Raw genomic sequence first — 19,976 nt, forward strand, 5'->3', positions numbered from 1 at the left:
CAACACACACTTAAACTTGCAATTATTGTATACTAGCGGTCCGCCCCGGCTTTGCCCGTGGTACATATTTCGCAATAAAAAGTAGCCTATGTCCTTTCTCGGGTATCAAAATATCTCCATACCAAATTTCATGCAAATTGGTTCAGTAATTTAGGCGTGATTGAGTAACAGACAGACAGACAGAGTTACTTTCGCATTTATAATATTAGTATGGATTGTCACCGATCCTTGATATGTGTACAAAGTTTGAAAATTAAATCTATCATAAGTTAAAAAAAACTTTTTAATGACATGTCTCTGCTAATCGCCCGCCCTATTAGTATTATATAGTGTTATAATATTTGTGGTATCAATAAGTTAACAATACTTATACAGGGTGTCCCACTTTCGGTATACTAAGCGCGAAGGGACTTGTAGTCTTGCATACACTGATCACGTAATAAATACTTAAAAAACAAAATTACGTCAAAAATTTTTTGCTAATTTTTTCCTGAAAATCCATGTTTTCTTCTCTAGCTTCGCGCAGCCGGCATATAGCTTCTCTAATATGAGCATTTTGTCTATGAAAACATATAATCTAAAAAGATAGCTCACGTGCTGGTGGCAAAGTTGTCTTAGGAGATGCCTACGTCCTAAAATCTACCAGAATGCCAAATTTCAACCCGATCCGTTTAGTGGTTTGGGCTGTGCGTTGATAGATCCACAGAACTCTATCGAGATATCACTATATTATGTCCGTCAGTCAGTCATTCACTATCATAACACTTATCTGTGCTTATATTCATCTTCACTACAATAATATAACAAAACCTTCTAAAATAAAAAAGATGTTCCACAAAGCATCGCGCCATCTCAAAATACCTTGAAGCATATTTGCATAACAACACAGTCACCCGGCGTTCCCTGAATATTAATATCGATATCTGTTTTCATTCATTTATAGAAAAATTGATTCCTAACACGCGTCTTGGTTCACAATGATGTTAAAAGTACTGTTTTTTCATCGTTTATATTCTGTTGAAGGAAAGTGAATTAGATTGATTTTGGATTTAGAGCGCATTCTTCAATCCTTGGTTTAAAATTCAAATAAAATCCTATCCTACTTATATTATAAATGCGAAAGTTTGTGATGATGTGTGTGTGTTTGTTACTCTTTCATGCTAATACTACTGAACCGATTATAATGAAATTTAGCACACATATAGAGGATAACTAGGATTAACATATAGGATAGGTTTTATCCCGGAAATCCCACAGGAACGGGAACTATGCGGGTTTTTTCTTTGAAAACGCGGGCGAAGCCGCGGGCGGAAAGCTAGTAAATAAATAAAAATAAAGTATTATGTCTTGTTATCATTTTTAATCCATTTTTTGATGCGACACTTGAATATCAAATTCAATTAAGAAAATAAAAATTTCATAAAAATATAGATTTAGTAGATATGTATATTATCTAATCTAATATCTAATATATATTATAAAGGCGAAAGTTTGTATGGATGTATGGATCTATGGATGTTTGTTACTCTTTCACGTAATAACTACTGAACCGATTACAATGAAATTTAGCACACATATAGAGGGTAACTTGGATTAACACATAGGATAGTTTTTATCCCGGAAATCCCACGGGAACGGGAACTATGCAGGTTTTCCTTTGCAAACGCGGGCGAAGCCGCGGGCGTAAATCTAGTTATTCCTATATAATTCTGAATGTGAAATCAGTAGGTATCAATAAATACGGTTGTCTGGAAGAAATCGCTATTAAACGATAAGGCCGCCGTTTGTTTGTAGTTTATCCAGACATGTCAATTTGTAGTTTATCCAGAGCAATTAGGTAAAGCATAAATAGATAAAAATTTTCTACATAAGTAGGTACCTAAGTATGTATGTTATTTATTAGTGTACTAGCTGCTCCGCGCGGTTTCACTCCCGTGGCTCCTCTCCTGTTGGTCGTAGCGTGATGATATATACCCTATAGCATTCCTTGATAAATGAGCTATCTAACACCGAAAGAATTTTTCAAATCGGACCAGTAGTTCCCGAGATTAGCTCGTTCAAGCAAACAAACTCTTCAGCTTTATGATATTAGCACAGTATTACCATATTTTAGATTAGCCCAAAATGTGTAGAATGTTGATCTAGGGCCTAGGCAGTTAATTTAAACATTCCTTCAATCAAAACGTAAAATATTCGAAAAGCAGTTGTACTAAGTCCCCACAGCGAACGGATATTACAAATTGTGAATCGAATGTGTTTGCTGTAAGTGAGTTTCAGACGGAATGACATTTCGTTATAATTTTATATGTATGTTTTTATTATAATGGTAGAGTTTGTTTGTTTGTTTGTTTATTGTTTTGAATGATTAATGGATGAAGTTATAGTAAGAATAAAAAGCGTGTACCGAGCACAGGTGTCAGAAGTGAAACTTCTTTGTAAGATTCAATGATACCCGCTCATATGCTTCAGAAAAAAAAAATGACCCCTTGCTTTGTTCCGTGCATCCACAGTTGCAATAACACGATCGCAAATCTTGTTTCGTGCAACTGTGGTTGCAAAGCGACTTTCTTATTTCAATTGATTATAAACCTTATTTCATACTCTCAGAGTCTCATTTTTACGTATTTAAACCAAAGACAACTAATTGATTCATCTATTTCTACCCAATACTACCAACCTTTCAAACAGAATTTTGAGAATATCATAATTTGTATCTTACGTGTCTTAGAAGGAAGTGTTAAAATATGCCGTAATTGTTGTATTTTATTGATTTCTACTCGTGTTTACTTAACAAATTATTCTCTAACATGTGTTTTATTGTTATAAAGTAATATTTTAGTGACCGTTGTAATAAATATGTAATTAAGACGACTTTAAAAGTTAGTGGACTTTAGGCGATTTCATAACTTTTAAAGGTATATGGTAATCATATATTGTTAAAATAACACAGTTTTGTATAGTATTATTTCAATAGCAATCGATTACAATCAATATATTTGGAGTAATCCTCACGAGGAACTCATAAATTAAGTTTTAATAGCGGTGGGTCGAACGCGCGGTGCACGTTCCAGAGCACTAGCAAAGTAGGCTACCTTTATTTTTTTTGGAAGCAATTTAGCGTACCTATTTCATTTTTGCAACTGTGGTTGCATAAAGCATATGAGCGGATACCAAAATCGTCGCCTTCTCTATGACAAGACGGTATTAGGTACCATGACGCGACCTTGAAACACCCTCAACGCGCATAAAAAAGTTTCACTACTAAAAACTTAAAAACACGCAAAAGCTCATGAAATTATTATATTGTCACCAGTCCTTGCTACATACAGCAGTACAAAATTTTTACTAAATATGTTTAACTAGATTACCGCCCTCGGCTTCGCCCGCTTTGATTTAAACCTAATAAATTATATACTAAAACCTTCCTCTTGAATCACTCTATCTATTAAAAAAAACCGCATCAAAATCCGTTGCGTAGTTTTAAAGATTAAATCATACAAAGGGACATAGGGACAGAGAAAGCGACTTTGTCTCATACTATGTAGTGATGAAGTGAGTAAAAATCTTGTCTAAAGGAGTCGGTTACATACAAACATACATACAAACAGGTGAAGCTAGTAAAAGCGTTTTGAGTTTGAGTTTGAGTAAACAATAGAATACTTTGACAAATTGGCATTAGGGGAGTATCAACGAATAAATAGGATAACACGGTGGGATAGTAATGTTAATTAGGGGTTCTATTGTAAGGAGTGACGAAATTCCTGTACTTTTAGTTATACATATATGCTTAGTCATTCTTTCTAGCTGATTGAAACGTATTCAAAAATAATGAAAAGATTTAATATTTTATTTATATTTGATTTAATATTTACAAGATGTAAGTATTATTTGTATTTTGTAATTTTTTCAATATTTTTTTCTGAATCCAATCGGAGAAAAATCGTAAAAATAATTAAAATCGGTTTAGCTCAACTTGCGTAGTATATGGAGTAACCTTAGGAGTAACTAACAGGACTAAGGGCCGATTTTTCAATGCCCAGATAAACAGCTAGATAGACTTTATTCTTCAGTTAACAAAATATTCAATTTTTCAATAGACGAATAGGACTTATCTATCGAATAACTATTAACTACGTTATTTGAGGAATAAATCTATCTGCTGCTCCAACGGCCAGATAGCGTGCTATTCGACGATTAGACGTTTGAGTTGACAACTGACGCGTCAAATTTGGGATATTTTCGTATGTAATAACATAGAGCGTAGAATTTTTACAATAAAGCCTCTTTCTATAATATAATTATCAATTAAAATCATATTGAAATTGATGTTTTTGATAGTTCCTACTGATGATCATGCCATTGAAAATTTGCCGGACGCTGCCTTTATGTCGTTTCCATCGTAAAATATATAAATTTTAACACAAATTTAATCAAAACTCTTTACTCGAATCAAAACAATAATCAACAATCATAGAACACAAGATAAACTTAAAATGCACTCCTGACGTGAGTCATAATGACGGTTGTTGACATATTGCAAGTTGACTCTATCCCGCTCTAACCTGACTAATTTAATATGTTTGTTTCGCCACTCCAAGAGCAGAGCTGCCAATATGGAAATATTTGGTCAGATAGTTATTCATCAAATAAATCACGATTGAAAAATAGGCGAGCCGTTATGAGTTAGATAAGCAATTGAATAAATCTATTCGAGGGGTAGTTATTAGACTGTTTATCTGGGCATTGAAAAATCGGCCCTTAACGTATAAAAAAGAACACAGATAAATAATAATCTGAATTGTTTAAATGTTTAATACCTAATAAATAAAATTTGAAATTTGAAATTTAAATTATCACATAATCCAATTTTTATCCACATAAATTACAATCAAAGCCGCAAGATCAAGTAGGTACAAAATAATTACCAAAAACACAAATCTTTGAACTTTCTCCATAAAGATAAGTAATCTATCAAATTGACAAAATCACATCACTTTGTGATAATCAGCTTGTAATGACGCTGTCAGTCAGTATCCCGCTGTGAAAGGAATTGGCTTCCGTTTTAAGCACTGATATTATGTATCTTAGTTATTTTTAGGGTTCCGTAGTGAAATCCGTTTTTATATTTATTTACTTATTTAAATAAGTAATTTAAAATATAGATTAGGAAATATAGGTTACTAGCTGTCCCGGCAAACGTGGTTCTACCTTACTCTTCATCACTTAGGGGTATGAAAAATAGATGTTAGCCGATTCTCAGACCTACCCGATATGCACACAAAATTTCATGAGAATTGGTCCAGCCGTTTTGGAGGAGTATGGTAACTAACATTTTGACAGGGGAATTTTATATATTAGAGAGAAGAATATATTATTATAACTGAAAGCATATAAAAATTCCTAAAAATTATAAATATCCAAAAAAAATCTCAGCCAAATATGTATTAGGGCCGATTTTTCAATGCCCAGATAAACAGCTAGATAGACTTTATTCTTCAGTTAACAAAATATTCAATTTTTCAATAGACGAATAGGACTTATCTATCGAATAACTACGTTATTTGAGGAATAAATCTATCTGCTGCTCCAACGGCCAGATAGCGTGCTATTCGACGATTAGACGTTTGAGTTGACAACTGACGCGTCAAATTTGGGATATTTTCGTATGTAATAACATAGAGCGTAGAATTTTTACAATAAAGCCTCTTTCTATAAAATAATTATCAGTTAAAATCATATTGAAATTGATGTTTTTGATAGTACCTACTGATGATCATGCCATTTAAAATTTGCCGGACGCTGCCTTTATGTCGTTTCCATCGTAAAATATATAAATTTTAACACAAATAATCAAAACTCTTTACTCGAATCAAAACAATAATCAACAATCATAGAACACAAGATAAACTTAAAATGCACTCCTGACGTGAGTCATAATGACGGTTGTTGACATATTGCAAGTTGACTCTATCCCGCTCTAACCTGACTAATTTAATATGTTTGTTTCGCCACTCCAAGAGCAGAGCTGCCAATATGGAAATATTTGGTCAGATAGTTATTAATCAAATAAATCATGATTGAAAAATAGGCGAGCCGTTATGAGTTAGATAAGCAATTGAATAAATCTATTCGAGGGGTAGTTATTAGACTGTTTATCTGGGCATTGAAAAATCGGCCCTTAGACAAATTATTTTTAACAAAAGAAAAACTAAACATGTAAGTATTTACATAACAAACTGATCAAGAAATATCAAAACAATGTAATATAATATCAAAAATTTGTCTGTTTGCACACCAAAACGCCTGCACACGACCGGAAGTCATAACATTAACCCTTGACGTCATAACCCTCAGCATGCCCGCCATTTTAAGTCCATATTGTTTATTTTAATATTTAATTAAATGAGGGAACTCTATAATCCATTAGCATCAATATTTAGCTAGTATCGTTTATTTTAAACTAGCCGTTTAACCCGGGTTAATCTGATAAATCTTATTAATATTATAGACTAGATATGCCGCGTGGTTTCACTCGCGAACAAAGACGCGGAACAAGTATTTATACAGATTATTTAGATTTATAGGCAGACGTGCATCCAAGTAGACCACTTCGCCGCTTCCCATCAGGTGGGATCGTGGTCAAACGTCTACCTATTCATTATTAAAAAAAAATATTTGGCATTCTGTTAAGTGGTACATAAGCTACACCACTGCTAAGTATCATTAAAATCCGTTCTGTGGTTTTAGTGTAAAACGGTAACAAACATCAATATATTCTTACAAGTTTTCGTGATATTACCTACTTGATAAAAAAGAGGAGCGACAACATTTTAACAAAGTTGTGACTTGTGAGCAAGATTTTCGCTCACAATGTTTGACGTACACTAAACAGACTCACAATCACGCTCAAAAATAATTCGAAGCAAATAATTTCCAATAAACGCGATTAATCTAATAAAAAATTGTAATACTGACCTGACTTTCATTATATATTCTTCTCCATAGATACTGCTTTCTGACTCGGTGGTAAATGTTAAAAATATGTAATGACGATTCAAAAGTGCTTCCAGAAATCTAATCTAACCTATATCTATATATTATATATAAAAATGGAACCCGTTTCGCGTTGTCACGGCATCACGTGTGAACGGCTGAACCGATTTCGATAATTCTTTTTTTTAATGTTTGTGGAAGTCCAAGGATGGTTCTTATGTAGAGAAAGCGTAAATATGTACCACGGGCGAAGCCGGAGCGGACCGCTAGTTGAATAAATAAATGTTTGAGTTTGATTAACTAGTTGTTTATAGTAGGTAGGTTAGATTGGGAGCGTAAACAGTTTCAGCTTTGTAACAAATCTATATACATATATAATTATATATAAAACTCAAAGGTGTCTGATATAGTGATCTATCAACGCACAGCCCAAACCACTGGACGTATCGGGCTGAAATTTGGCATGCAGGTAGATGTTAGGACGTAGGCATCCGCTAAGAAAGGATTTCCCGAAATTCTTGCGGGAACGGGGAAAAACCGGGATGCACGTGCAAAGTCGTGGGCGGAAGCTAGTGTTTACTATAAATATGAGATTTGTGCTTATAATAATGCTGTTAAATAAGGTTTATGTCCACAGCTCAGCAAGCATGCATTGAAATGAGCCGCCATGTCGCAGCCTCCCTTCCCTCTCCCCTGGGGATTGCAATACCAGCACAGGTAACATTTTTGTTTTTTATTTATCTAGAAAATAAGTAGAAATAAAACGTAAATTAAGAAAAATAGCACAGAATGTGGCATTATAACTTTAAAAATTTTGCAATGCGGTTTTCCAGGACGACTTGTTGTTGTTGTTGTTGTTTTAAACAAAGAATTGCCCCAAAATAAACCTAAATAATATAAAGTGTGATAACTCATAACCAAGTAATAACACACACGTGACATTCTACACGCGTAATACAACACGTAACATTCGACACAGGCGTCGTCCATGTCCATGTCCATGGACTTGGTACTTGGTACTTAATACTAAGTACTTGGTACCAAGTGTCGAATGTCTATATATTCGACACACTTGACACAACACGTGACATTCGACAATCACACACAAAGCTTTTTTTAGTTTTGGCTGAGGTGGCGTGGTGTCAGTTGTCACCGGTAGAGCTCCAGAAACATTTAGGTATTAAAAAGTACACGAGAGACTAGGTACTGTGAAGTGTGAACCGAAACTTATATTCTTTAGAAAATAAGTTGTTTCTTACGGCTCTGGGATCTTAATCTAATCGTTCTTATTATTAATTCCCAGAGACCCCGGAACACCGCGGCGAGAGACAGGCTACGACGCACACACGCACGCGCTGCACGTGCACGCACACACGCAGCCGCTGTACACACAGAGACACACACACATCGAACCGCAACAGACGCAGTGAGTATAAAATATGTAGTATATTTAAAAATTTAAATTGCAACACAGAATCACTGAAATATATCCTTGATATATAATTCAAAATTTGTTTGAAATTATTATTTATATTATTATATATGCTATTTAATACTTAGTAACGAAATGATCAAAATAACTTAAGGGGTTGTTAGGCGGTCAGCGAAATTTCAGCTATTTGGGCCTGAGGTAAACGGTGAGGGGATCCGCGTTTAGTATGGAATCAACGTGCTCGAAACTAAAAATCGTAAGCACCATTCACATTTTTATCAAAAAGTGAATGAAAATATTTAGTATTTTCTAAATCTAAAACAGTCACGAAATCGAGAAGGTAACCTATGTATTTGTGATTTTATACGAATTATTATCGTAAAATACGGTTGTAATGAGCATTTATATTATGATATTTTAGAGGTAACTTCAGGATTTTTTTTTATCGAGCAAAATTTTTCCAATCCTGTTTGGAAACAGTCATCACACATACGTTCTATAATACATATTAGAAACTTCAATATTTTCAATTATAGCTCATAGAAAACAGTCCATTTTTCCGTTTTCACCTACTAAGGGCCCTTAAGTGATATTATTTAAATTAACTGGACTATATATTGAATATTAATTTATAAAAATGACACTGAGATGTTTTTCTCTCACCAATCCATAACATCTATTGATTTTAAAATTTAAACAAATTGAAAAATGAAAATGAAAAATTATTTATTTCAGCAAAAACACAGTAGGTAACAAAACGTTATTTCATGTTCAAAAAATATTTATCTATGTTTTTCTCTTAAATTAACTTGAATATTTAATTCAGATGCAAAGGAGAAAGTGAAGACACGCGAGAGTATCGCGATTATAGAGAACAATATCAACTTCACAGGTAATTAATTACTACTATAAACTTACTAGATTTCCGCCCGCGGCTTCCACATCTTCCACATTTTTATGTTTACACTAGCTTCCGCCCGCGACTCCGTCCGCGCGGAAAAATTAAGAAAAATTAAGATTTATTTTTTTCTACGTATTTTTCTGGGATAAAAACTATCCTACTTTATGCCAGGATAATAAGGAATAATTATACCAAGTTTCATCGAAATCGAACCGTTAGTTTTCACGTGATGCCTGAACATACAGACAGACAGACAGACAGACAGACAGACAGACAGACAAAAATTTTTTTAATCACATATTTGGGCTTGGTATCGATCCAGTAACACCCCCTGCTATTTATTTTTTCAATATTTTCAATGTACAGAATTGACCCTTCTACAGATTTATTATATATGTATAGATGTATAGATGTCAATAACAAGCATATAAATTTTAAATGGCAATTTCTTTTTCATTTTTCATTTCATGTTTATTTACGTTCAGAAATAAATAAGTGTTTTGCTCATTTTTCTTGAATTTATAAAATTTATTTTCGAAAATACATTACAATAACCCGAATATACCTGTGACGAACTTACACATACTTTTAAAGGCATGTGACGAATTTACTTTCAATGTATGGAGTTTTAAAAACGTGACGAATTAACTTTGTGGCAAATTTACAACCCATTATTTGGGTATTATTTATTATGCATTAGGACTACCGTAAGTGTTATTTACATGTAAATAAAAATTAAGGAGACTGTTAGAATTAAAATATAAACAATTTTAGATGCAGTTCGTACAGCAAAAACGCAGAAGAAGAGAATAAGAGTCGAGAGGAGACTGTGAGCAGCTCGGCTGACCCGTGGGGAGACCGGCTTGGTGAGACTGAATTAAAATATTTATTTTTCCAAGATAGATAAAAATACAGAGTGTCCCACTATTGGTATATGTATAAGCGCGAAGGTACTTATAGTTCTGCATACACTGATCACGAAAATAATACAATTATTATATATTAAACAACAAAATTACATCACACGATTTTTGCTAAATTTTTCCTGAAAATCCATGTTCTCCTCTCTAGCATCGCGCAGCCGTCATAATATACCGCTTCGCTAATGTGAGCATTTTGTTAATGAAAACTTAATCTTAAACGATAAAAAATTTCTCATTTATAAAACATTGAATCTAAATATAAAATCTATCTCTATCATCAATATAAAGAAATAAGGTTTCTCTTCATTTATCAATTTAATTATTGTCCACATAAACTACCTGCTTCAATATAAATCATTAAAACATATTTCTCTTCATTATATAAATTTGTTCGTCTTTCCACAACCAGTGAGCAGTTCTCTCTGCCAGGCCAGCAGTTCCCGAGCTGAAGCCTCCTCCCCGCACCAACATGTTAGCACCACGCACTCTGGTATGTTAATAAACTGTTAATTTATTGTTATGTTATTTATATAATTCGATAGAGCCGGTTGCACGCACGAAAAAACATGACTCATGCGGCGTTACCTCGCTCTGAGGCGTTCCATGACGTAAGGCTTGAAGTGCAAGTGAGAGCGCGGAACGAGCGACAAAGAAGCACAATCGTTGTCACGTTCAACTATCGTCAGTAAACCGACTTTCCAGACAGCCAATTTTTTTTTCATTATTTCTATATTATGGTTTTATATACTTACAATAATTATTATACATTTCATAATATTATAATATAAAAGAAAAGTCTTCGAGTGTTGGAAATTATTATTAACATTATCATTTTTCTTGAGTGAGAGGTTTTAATTTCATTTTGATAAAGCTGAATTTAATATCTAAAACTCTTTTTTTATTACTTTTCCAAATTTTTTTTAAACTACCACCTCGACATCGATTCGACAATAAACTCTTTCAAATCATATTTTGTTCATACACCAGAATTAATTAGCCAATTATGCTGCCTAATAACTAATTTGTATAAAATACGCTTATATTATTATTTAGTTAAAGTTAAACATATCCGCCAGGCGGCAGACGCGGAGCGCTACAACTCTGGCAGTTCCTAGTGTCCCTGCTCGCGGAGGGCGCGCGCTGCGTCGCGTGGACCGGCCGCGGGCTGGAGTTCAAACTGCACGAGCCTGAGGAGGTATGTTTACGGGGAATCAATATGACTTCAAGACGTAAATATTCTGTTTGATATTAGTCGAGTGTATGAGAAAGTTTTAAAGAATAGAAAATCAATCACGAGACGGGATTATGAAAAATCGCCCCTAAGATGTCGCCCCGGTAAGGCGGAAGACGCGGGTTCGAATCCCGTCTCGTGATCGATAAATGTTGATACATACATAGATATTTTTGGTAAAAAGGGTTTGAGAAGTTTCCTACCTAGGTATTTCAAAAGTTTTTATTTTTATTTCATTTTGGGTTGTTATACCATATTTACTGATATCAATTATTATTTATCTAATAATTTATAATTAAAATAACATTCACGGGCAGGTAGCGCGTCGCTGGGGAGCTCAGAAGAACCGACCAGCGATGAACTACGACAAACTATCGCGATCACTTCGCTACTACTATGAGAAGGGCATTATGCAGAAAGTTGCAGGTTTGTATTGTCTTATTTAGAAGGTATTATTGTCCGACTAAATACCTATTATAAATGTGCAAGTTTGTACGTTTGCTTGTTTGCTACTCCTTAACGCAAAAACTGCTGGACCGATTTTCATGAAATTTGGCACATACATAGATAGTAACTTGGCTTAACATATAGAATATAAAAATCCCACGGGAATGGGAACAATAAAATTATTATAAAACTTATTAAAATATCTTCATACAAATAACACATTTAAAATTTTCAGGTGAACGCTACGTTTACAAATTCGTCTGCGATCCGGAAGCCCTGTTCAACATGGCGCGCACCCCCCCTCCCTCCTATGACGTCATCTCCCAACTCTACTACCCCCCCTACATCCCCACTACCAGTAGTAATGACTATCCTACTACTACAAGTAGGAGGTACTATGATACGCAGTTTGATACGTAAAAAATGATTTTCAAGTCAAAATGGTTAGGAGTTTTTTTTTGTTAATTGTAAATAACTTTTATATTATTACCGTGTAATAATAATAATTGTGATTTTTAAGTACGTATCAAAACTAAGTAATACAATAATACACATAATACAATAGTAAAGTTTATATGCATAAAAATTTCTAGTGTTTCATTTTACGCGAGTATTATATATACATTTAGAAATTAATTATTTTAAACGCGATTTATTTATTATATTATTTCCGATGATTCGCACAGTTTGCAGCAAGCTTGGTCTCCCCATGGCCGTAAAAATACTAAAAATCTTTAAATTCTAAATTTGCTAATTAAAATTTGATATGTCTAAACGGTGGCTTGGTTTATGAGTTTGAAATAAGACATTTTGTGAACTATTTCTTGATATCGATGATAACAATAGGCAATATATTAAATATATTTTATATGTTATACCCTTTTCTTACCAATGATGTTTCTTAATATTGAATATATTGATATTCATTAATAGTTTACTAATTTAAAAATGTAGCTACGCCAATAAACACGTTAAAACTTGGTATGTTCTATTTCTTTGTATTTAAACTTACAGCTTTTAATATAATCTGTTTATTTGTACATATTTATCTATTGTTCTTAAAATAATAACGAATTTGCCTACAAGGCAAAGCCGTCAATTAAAAGCTAGTCATTATTCCATAAATAATCGATGTAGATAATTCTGCTCAATCACTGTAATATCATAATGGTGTTAGGGAAAGCTTAGTTCTCTAAAACATTACTAAAATAGGTCGAAATCGAAACATATTCTTTTGTTCGATTTTACGATAAAATTATCAAAAAAAATGAATTGTACAGTTTTTTTGATTTCTTTTTTAACCAGGAATATGTAATTTTCTTCGTGTTTATCAATTTGAATTTGTTGTTAAGACGAGTCATTGCGTCAATTCGGAACATTATATTACCACATGATAAGTAATATTTAGATAAGTTATTGGTGTTCCGAAAGTTTAACTTAAAAAAAGTTGAACAGCAAAAATTCATTTGTTATAATTAATTAGCATAAATTATTGTAGTTAAAATATTGCAATCCTAGTCGTATTTTATTATACTTATTTCATTCATTTTCATTTCATTTCATTCATTTTATTATCAAAATAAATTGTACATTTAAGGTAATTCAGACTTCATTTATAATAAAAAAAATGTTTCATTTTTGTGTTATTAATTACTTACGAAAAGCATAATCCTGTTAACTATGATTAAATTTTTTAGTTAAAGTTGTTAGTTGTTTCTTTCTTTCATTTTAAATAAATTGAAAAACGAATAAACAACAAGACTCACGATCTTCACTCATAAGTCATAAACTCACCGATACAAATTGTGCCTACGCAAAATGTTTAGTGAGTGAATCCAGTAAAGTTTGAAAATTACTACCACAAAATATACGGAATAACTATGTATATGTTTTTTTTTTCAACGACGCCCGGTTTTTATCCAACCTTTCAATAGGCGATTGTGAGTCTAGTGGTTTATAGTATTGAGTACGTACGTCAATGTAAAAGAGACAAAATTAAATGTTTTTTTTTTTTTACTAATAACTTCTTGGCATACAGGTAACTTGATTTTATAATGCGTGCGTACAAGGTTAGTTCGTTATTGGTAATTATCTGAATCCAACATGATCTACGCAAAGGACATGTGTGTAAAGTTAATTTCATTTTAATATCTTCAATTACTTTAGATAATAATTAGTTATAAGCAGTAGTGTAATTAGTAATTACTCAATTAAAAATATGATTAAGGATTGCAGTGCAATATTAATATAATTAGTTAATGTAAAAACATTTGTCAATAAAATAATTTAAACGTTAACTGTTTGTTTTATTTATAAACTAACTGGGCCGTGCGGTTTTATCCGCATTGCTTCGCTCCTATTGGTATTAGAAGTGATTGATTTTACATAATTTTTAAATTCGTGTACGTGGTTCCTGAGATTAGCGCATTCAAGCAAAAAAAGTTTTTTCAGCTTTATAATATAAGTTTGGATAATCTATTTAGGTACAGAAAAGAGCCATTCGCTCTATATATAATTTACGTGCTCGGGACTCACTAAGAGATCATTTTAAGAATACTGGTATCCTTACTGTACCATCACAGTATAGGTATATTTAATAATATTTTGCATGTACACAAAAGCTCCGACTTACACACAAGAGTAGGAGATAGACACGATTATGGCACAAGGAACAGGAATAGAATTGAAATGCCATTTTTCCGATTAGCTAAAGTTAAAAATTCATTTATGGGTCAAGGTATACGCTTTTACAATAGAATTCCTCACAATATTAAAGAGTTTAGTATTTCTAAATTTAAAACTTATATAAAAAATGTATTAGTTCAGAGAGCGTACTACAGTATTCAGGAATATATGGACGATAAAGACCCATGGAGGGTTGTCGCGTAAAAACCACAAGACAGTTCATTGGCATATTATGATATATTATGTAGTTAGATATAAGTTTCATATATTGTAATATTTACATGATGTTAAAAGAGCAACTATGGAGTTTCTTGCCGATTCTTCTCTATAGATACTGCTTTCCGAATCGGTGGTAAATGTTAAAAATACTTACCTATGTAATGACGATTCGAAAGTGCTACTAAATAGTAGTCTAATCGAATAAATGAATGTTTGAGTTTGAGTTTGAGTTAGGTACATATTAGTCAGCCCATGTGCTTCTTTGCTTGCTTTCTTTACAAATTTCAGCCCGATCGGTGCCGTAATTTGGGCTGTGCGTTGATAGATCTTTGCGTTTTATTAAGATTTATGTAACTACAGCTAGTTAGCTACTTCTGTTTAAAATAACAGCCTGTGTCCACAAGGTGCGTACCAACGCGGGAGTTAAATGGTCTCGTTGTGGTTAGCTTGAGCTCACTCGTGTCTCGTTAGTCGTTATCTGGACACAACAAGGCGCCCCTAGTATCTCCACTCGCGCGAATCATTCGCAAGTCGAGACTCGAGAGTCTGGGCATTTACGCGCGTATTTTGAATTCGCGCGTTGCTTGTGGACGCGATGTATTGATGTGTATATCTCACTAACTGAGGAAGCGAATTCACCCTTTCTGGGCTAGGTCTAAATAGGCCTTCTACACTTGAATAGTGATTTCCCACAGTATTACTTTACTCTATGATAGTGATTTTTTTTAATAAACATTGTTATTAATTGCCTTAATTATTAATAAAGGGAATTAATTCAAAATTCTTGCGTAGTTTTTAAGATTTAAGCATACATAGGGACAGACAGCGATTTATTTATTATTTTATACAGTGAGTAGTGATTAAGTTTACTAATATAATAAAGGTGAAGAGTGATATAACTTAACTAAACCTAAGCTAACCTAACCTGTTCAGAAACCTAACATTTACTTCTGTAACCTAACCTAACCTAACATTAGTAAATTTTTCTTCAAATCGATAGAGTTAATGATAATTAATTGTTCATTTCTCGTAAAAAATTAGTTCTTAGAAATAGAAATATCAATTATTGTTGTATCATCTTTACATACCTAGGTTTTGTAGGAAATACTCAAAAATTTAAATTATAAAGACTAACTATAAAATAGTCTTGCCCAATATTAAAAATTTACGGTCACACCGAAACAAAAGTTGAAATGAATTTGTGTTAAAAGTGATTGAATTTAAACTACACTACAATAAATTTAAAAATTAATAATTTTTAGCAATGAAGAACCTCCATAGATAGTCGGGAAGAAATAAAAAACACATTTATTGATAATAGTTTATTTATTCAATGTAAATAATAATTATACATTTACGAATGTGACAAAAACCACCAATCAGTCTTTTTCGCATACTGTGCCTCGGATTAAATCACGGACGCTCGCTCTGAAAAAAAAAATTCAATATTATAAAAAATACCTAGCAAACGTTGATCTGCCACTCTTATCACTTACAGGTATGAAAAATAGTTGTTCCGATTCTTAGACCAAACCGATATGCACACAAAATATCATGAGAATCGGTCAAGTTATTTTGCAGGAGATTAACTTGTTTAACTACAAACACCGCGACATAAGAATTGTAAATACTTATTAGAAGGAGAAGGTAACAGATTAACTTTACCCCGCCATTATGTGCAGCAGTATTTTATTGTTTTAATACATAATATAATATTTGAACAACTAACCAACATAAATAATTATTTTTATCTCCTTCATTATTTTAATATACTAGTTAGAGCCAATGCTCTCCTACTCTATCTCGTCAATGAGATACCTAATTTGGTATTCTCTACATTGGATACTAAGGAAATAAATTATTATCTTACTTCCTACTAATATTATAAATGCGAAAGTTTATGAGGATGGATGTGTATGTGTATGTTTGTTACTCTTTCACGCAAATACTACTGAACTGATTATAATGAAATTTTGCACACATATAGAGGGTAACTTAGATTAACACGAATGACGAAGGATAGAATTTTTCCCGGAAATCCCATGGGAACAGGAACTATGCGGGTTTTTCTTTGAAAAGAAGGAAAGCTAGTCATAAATTAATATATATGTACTTATATGTATTCGCTAACGTTCGAAATGAAATCTAAATCATTCTTGAATCCAACTGAATTTAAAATTATTGTAATTAAAACCAAATACATGGCCAGAACAAATGTAAGCATTAGGAACATAGAGATTTTGTTAGAGATATTTTGTAGAGATGTTAGAGATATTTTGTATTATTGATAGAGAGGGCTAGGAGAGCTATTGCTCTACTGAAAAAGGGTTTCACAACTATTATTAAATTAGGGAAGGAATTAAAAAGAATTGTTTCTGTTGATTAGTTGTTAAAACATATAAAAAAGAGCGTGTGTTCACACGTGTCAGAAGTGAAACTACATTGACAAGATTCAAAGATACCAAAATAGTCGCCTTACTCCATGACTTGACGGCATTGCCATGACGAGACCTTAAAATTTTATTTTCAACGCGTCGAAAGAAGTTTCACTTAAAAAATATAGTTATTGGAATCTATATATATAAAACTCAAAGGTGACTGATATAGTGATCTATCAACGCACAGCCCAAACCACTGGACGTATCGGGCTGAAATTTGGCATGCAGGTAGATGTCATAACGTAGGCGTCCCCTAAGAAAGGATTTCCCGAAATTCTTGCGGAAACGGGGAAAAACCGGGACGCACGTACAAAGTCGTGGGCGGAAGCTAGTCTATACATAATACATATAATAAATCTGTAGAATGGTCAATTCTGTACATTGAAAATATTGAAAAAATAAATACCAGTGGGTGTTACTGGATCGATACCAAACCCAAATATGTGTTTAAAAAAATTTTTGTCTGTCTGTCTGTCTGTCTGTATGTTCAGGCATCACGTGAAAACTAACAGTTCGATTTCGATGAAACTTGGTATATTATATTTATACCTTATTATCCTGGGCGTAAAATAGGATACTTTTTATCCTGAATATTACGTTTTTTCTACGTATATTACGTAGTAAAAAAATTAATCTTAATTTTTCAGTTTTATCCATAGACGTTGTTCTGTAGAACCGCAAACACACGTTGCGTATTATTATAGGCCTAGCCGTATTTGGGTCCCATAGATATTTATAAGATATCATTGTCAGAGTTACTCAAAATGGAGAAATAAACCATCCACGCGAAGACCGACATCCGCGCGGACGGAGTCGCGGGCGGAAGCTAGTATCCTAATAATATTTTATATTTCAGAGCGAACGTCCGTGACTATATCCGAGGAAAAAGACTGATTGTTTGTTTTTATCTTATTTGTAAATCATTTATTATATTGAATTAATAAACTATTATAAGTAAATGTGTTTTTAATTGTTCCCGACTATCTCTGGATAGGTTCTTCATTGCTAAAATTAATTAATTTTTAAACTTAACTACATAGTTACTCAAGTATGTCCATAAATTTTAAACAATGATCTCCTCACAAGCAATCCTTTGCTTATAAAAAAGCTATAGAATAATAATTTCATTATTAAATCTGTTCTGGGTTTGTGATAAGTTAGGTTTTTTACAAAGTTATCTTTCTGAAAAGTGGAAACGTTAGGTTAGGTTTTTATTATAATTAGGTTAGGTTAGGTTAGTTAAGTTTAGGTTAGGTTAGGTTAGGTTAGGTTAGGTTTTTATTATAATTAGGTTAGGTTAGGTTAGTTAAGTTTACGTTAGGTTAGATTAGGCTAGTTAAGTTTAGGTTAGGTTAGATTACATTATCTTATTAGGTAAGGTTATATTATTTTTCAGAGCGAACGTCCGTGACTTAATCCGAGGCACAGTATGCGAAAAAGACTGATTGGTTGTTTTTATCATATTTGTAAATTTATAATTAGATATTATTGTATAATATATTGAATAAATAAACTATTACCCAAAAATGTTTTTTTATTTGTTCCCAACAATCTCTGGAGTTTCTTTATTGCTAAAATTTATTAATTTTCTATTGTCTGTTTCTGTTTAAATCAAATAACCACACACAAATTTATTTCACAATGCAATCTGTTTTTAATCTATTTCTAAAATTGTATATAGGTAATGTGCACACATTTTTACGCATGTTTTTGCATATTTTGGCGTCTATTACTGATTGTTATGAGGAATTAAAAAAAAATTAAAAGTAAATTATTCCTCAAATCGATAGAGTTAATGAAAATTCAATTCATTTCTCGTAAAAATATTTTTCTAAGAATTAGAACTATCAATTATTGTATCATCTTTACAGACGTTTTGTAGGAAATACTCAAAATTTTAAATTATAAAGACTAACTATAAAAGATTCAATACAGAGTGACTTGATATAGGTATAGCTTAGTGTAGATCATTATTCGTAAATAGACGCCAAAAATATGCAAAGACATGCACAAAATGTGTGCTCATTACTTATGTTTTAATGTTTCTTTATGTTATTACATAACCTACTAATATTATAAATGCGAAAGTTTGTGAGGATGTGTGTGTGTTTGTTACTCTTTCACGCAAATACTACTGAACTTAGGATAGGTTTTATCGCGGGAATTCCACGGGAACGGGAACTATGCGGGTTTTTCTTTGAAAACGCGGGCGAAGCCTCGGGCGGAAAGCTAGTTAAAGCTATAAGCTCGATGCAGATTTAGGGTAACATTTTAAAATGCAAGTTTAGGTAGTAACATAGAGTCTAGGCAAATAAAAATCACAGTCAACTTGAACACATTTATTCCAATAAATTTGTACAACACCTACACACTTACACAGTAGGTACAAACACACATAATCTTATCTTACACAGAAAAATCGATCAGTGAAACAGATGTATGCATAATGCATCTGCCCCTTACCCCACTACGGACACGGGACTTCACTTTTTTTCTTTTGATCATCGGTTCTACCAAAGTTACAATGCAGTATTTTCTGACATTTATATATTCTTATTATATATTGATATTTCTTAAAATTAATATCAAAACCGATGACACAAATACAAAATATTTTAAAACGTGTGTATTCAAACGATACTGAATTTTGTAAGTAAATGTTTATTTGTATTAATTGGCTGGCTACTTAAAAAGTATATGAATTATA

General features: G+C 32.6%; 1 protein-coding gene across 1 annotated transcript; it reads left to right on the forward strand.

The window, feature by feature from the left end:
* Positions 1-7,629: 7,629 nt before the first annotated feature.
* On the forward strand, positions 7,630-12,347 carry LOC123704562 (ETV5-related protein Ets96B-like). The gene is made up of 8 exons (XM_045652941.1): positions 7,630-7,710; positions 8,297-8,419; positions 9,252-9,317; positions 10,101-10,192; positions 10,659-10,739; positions 11,326-11,444; positions 11,798-11,906; positions 12,163-12,347. The coding sequence occupies exons 1-8, from the start codon at positions 7,661-7,663 to the stop codon at positions 12,345-12,347; spliced, it is 825 nt and encodes a 274-aa protein (XP_045508897.1). The 5' UTR covers positions 7,630-7,660.
* Positions 12,348-19,976: the final 7,629 nt, after the last annotated feature.

The sequence above is a fragment of the Colias croceus genome, chromosome 30 (genome assembly GCF_905220415.1).
Source record: "Colias croceus chromosome 30, ilColCroc2.1".
In the NCBI taxonomy this organism is placed as follows: domain Eukaryota; kingdom Metazoa; phylum Arthropoda; class Insecta; order Lepidoptera; family Pieridae; genus Colias; species Colias croceus.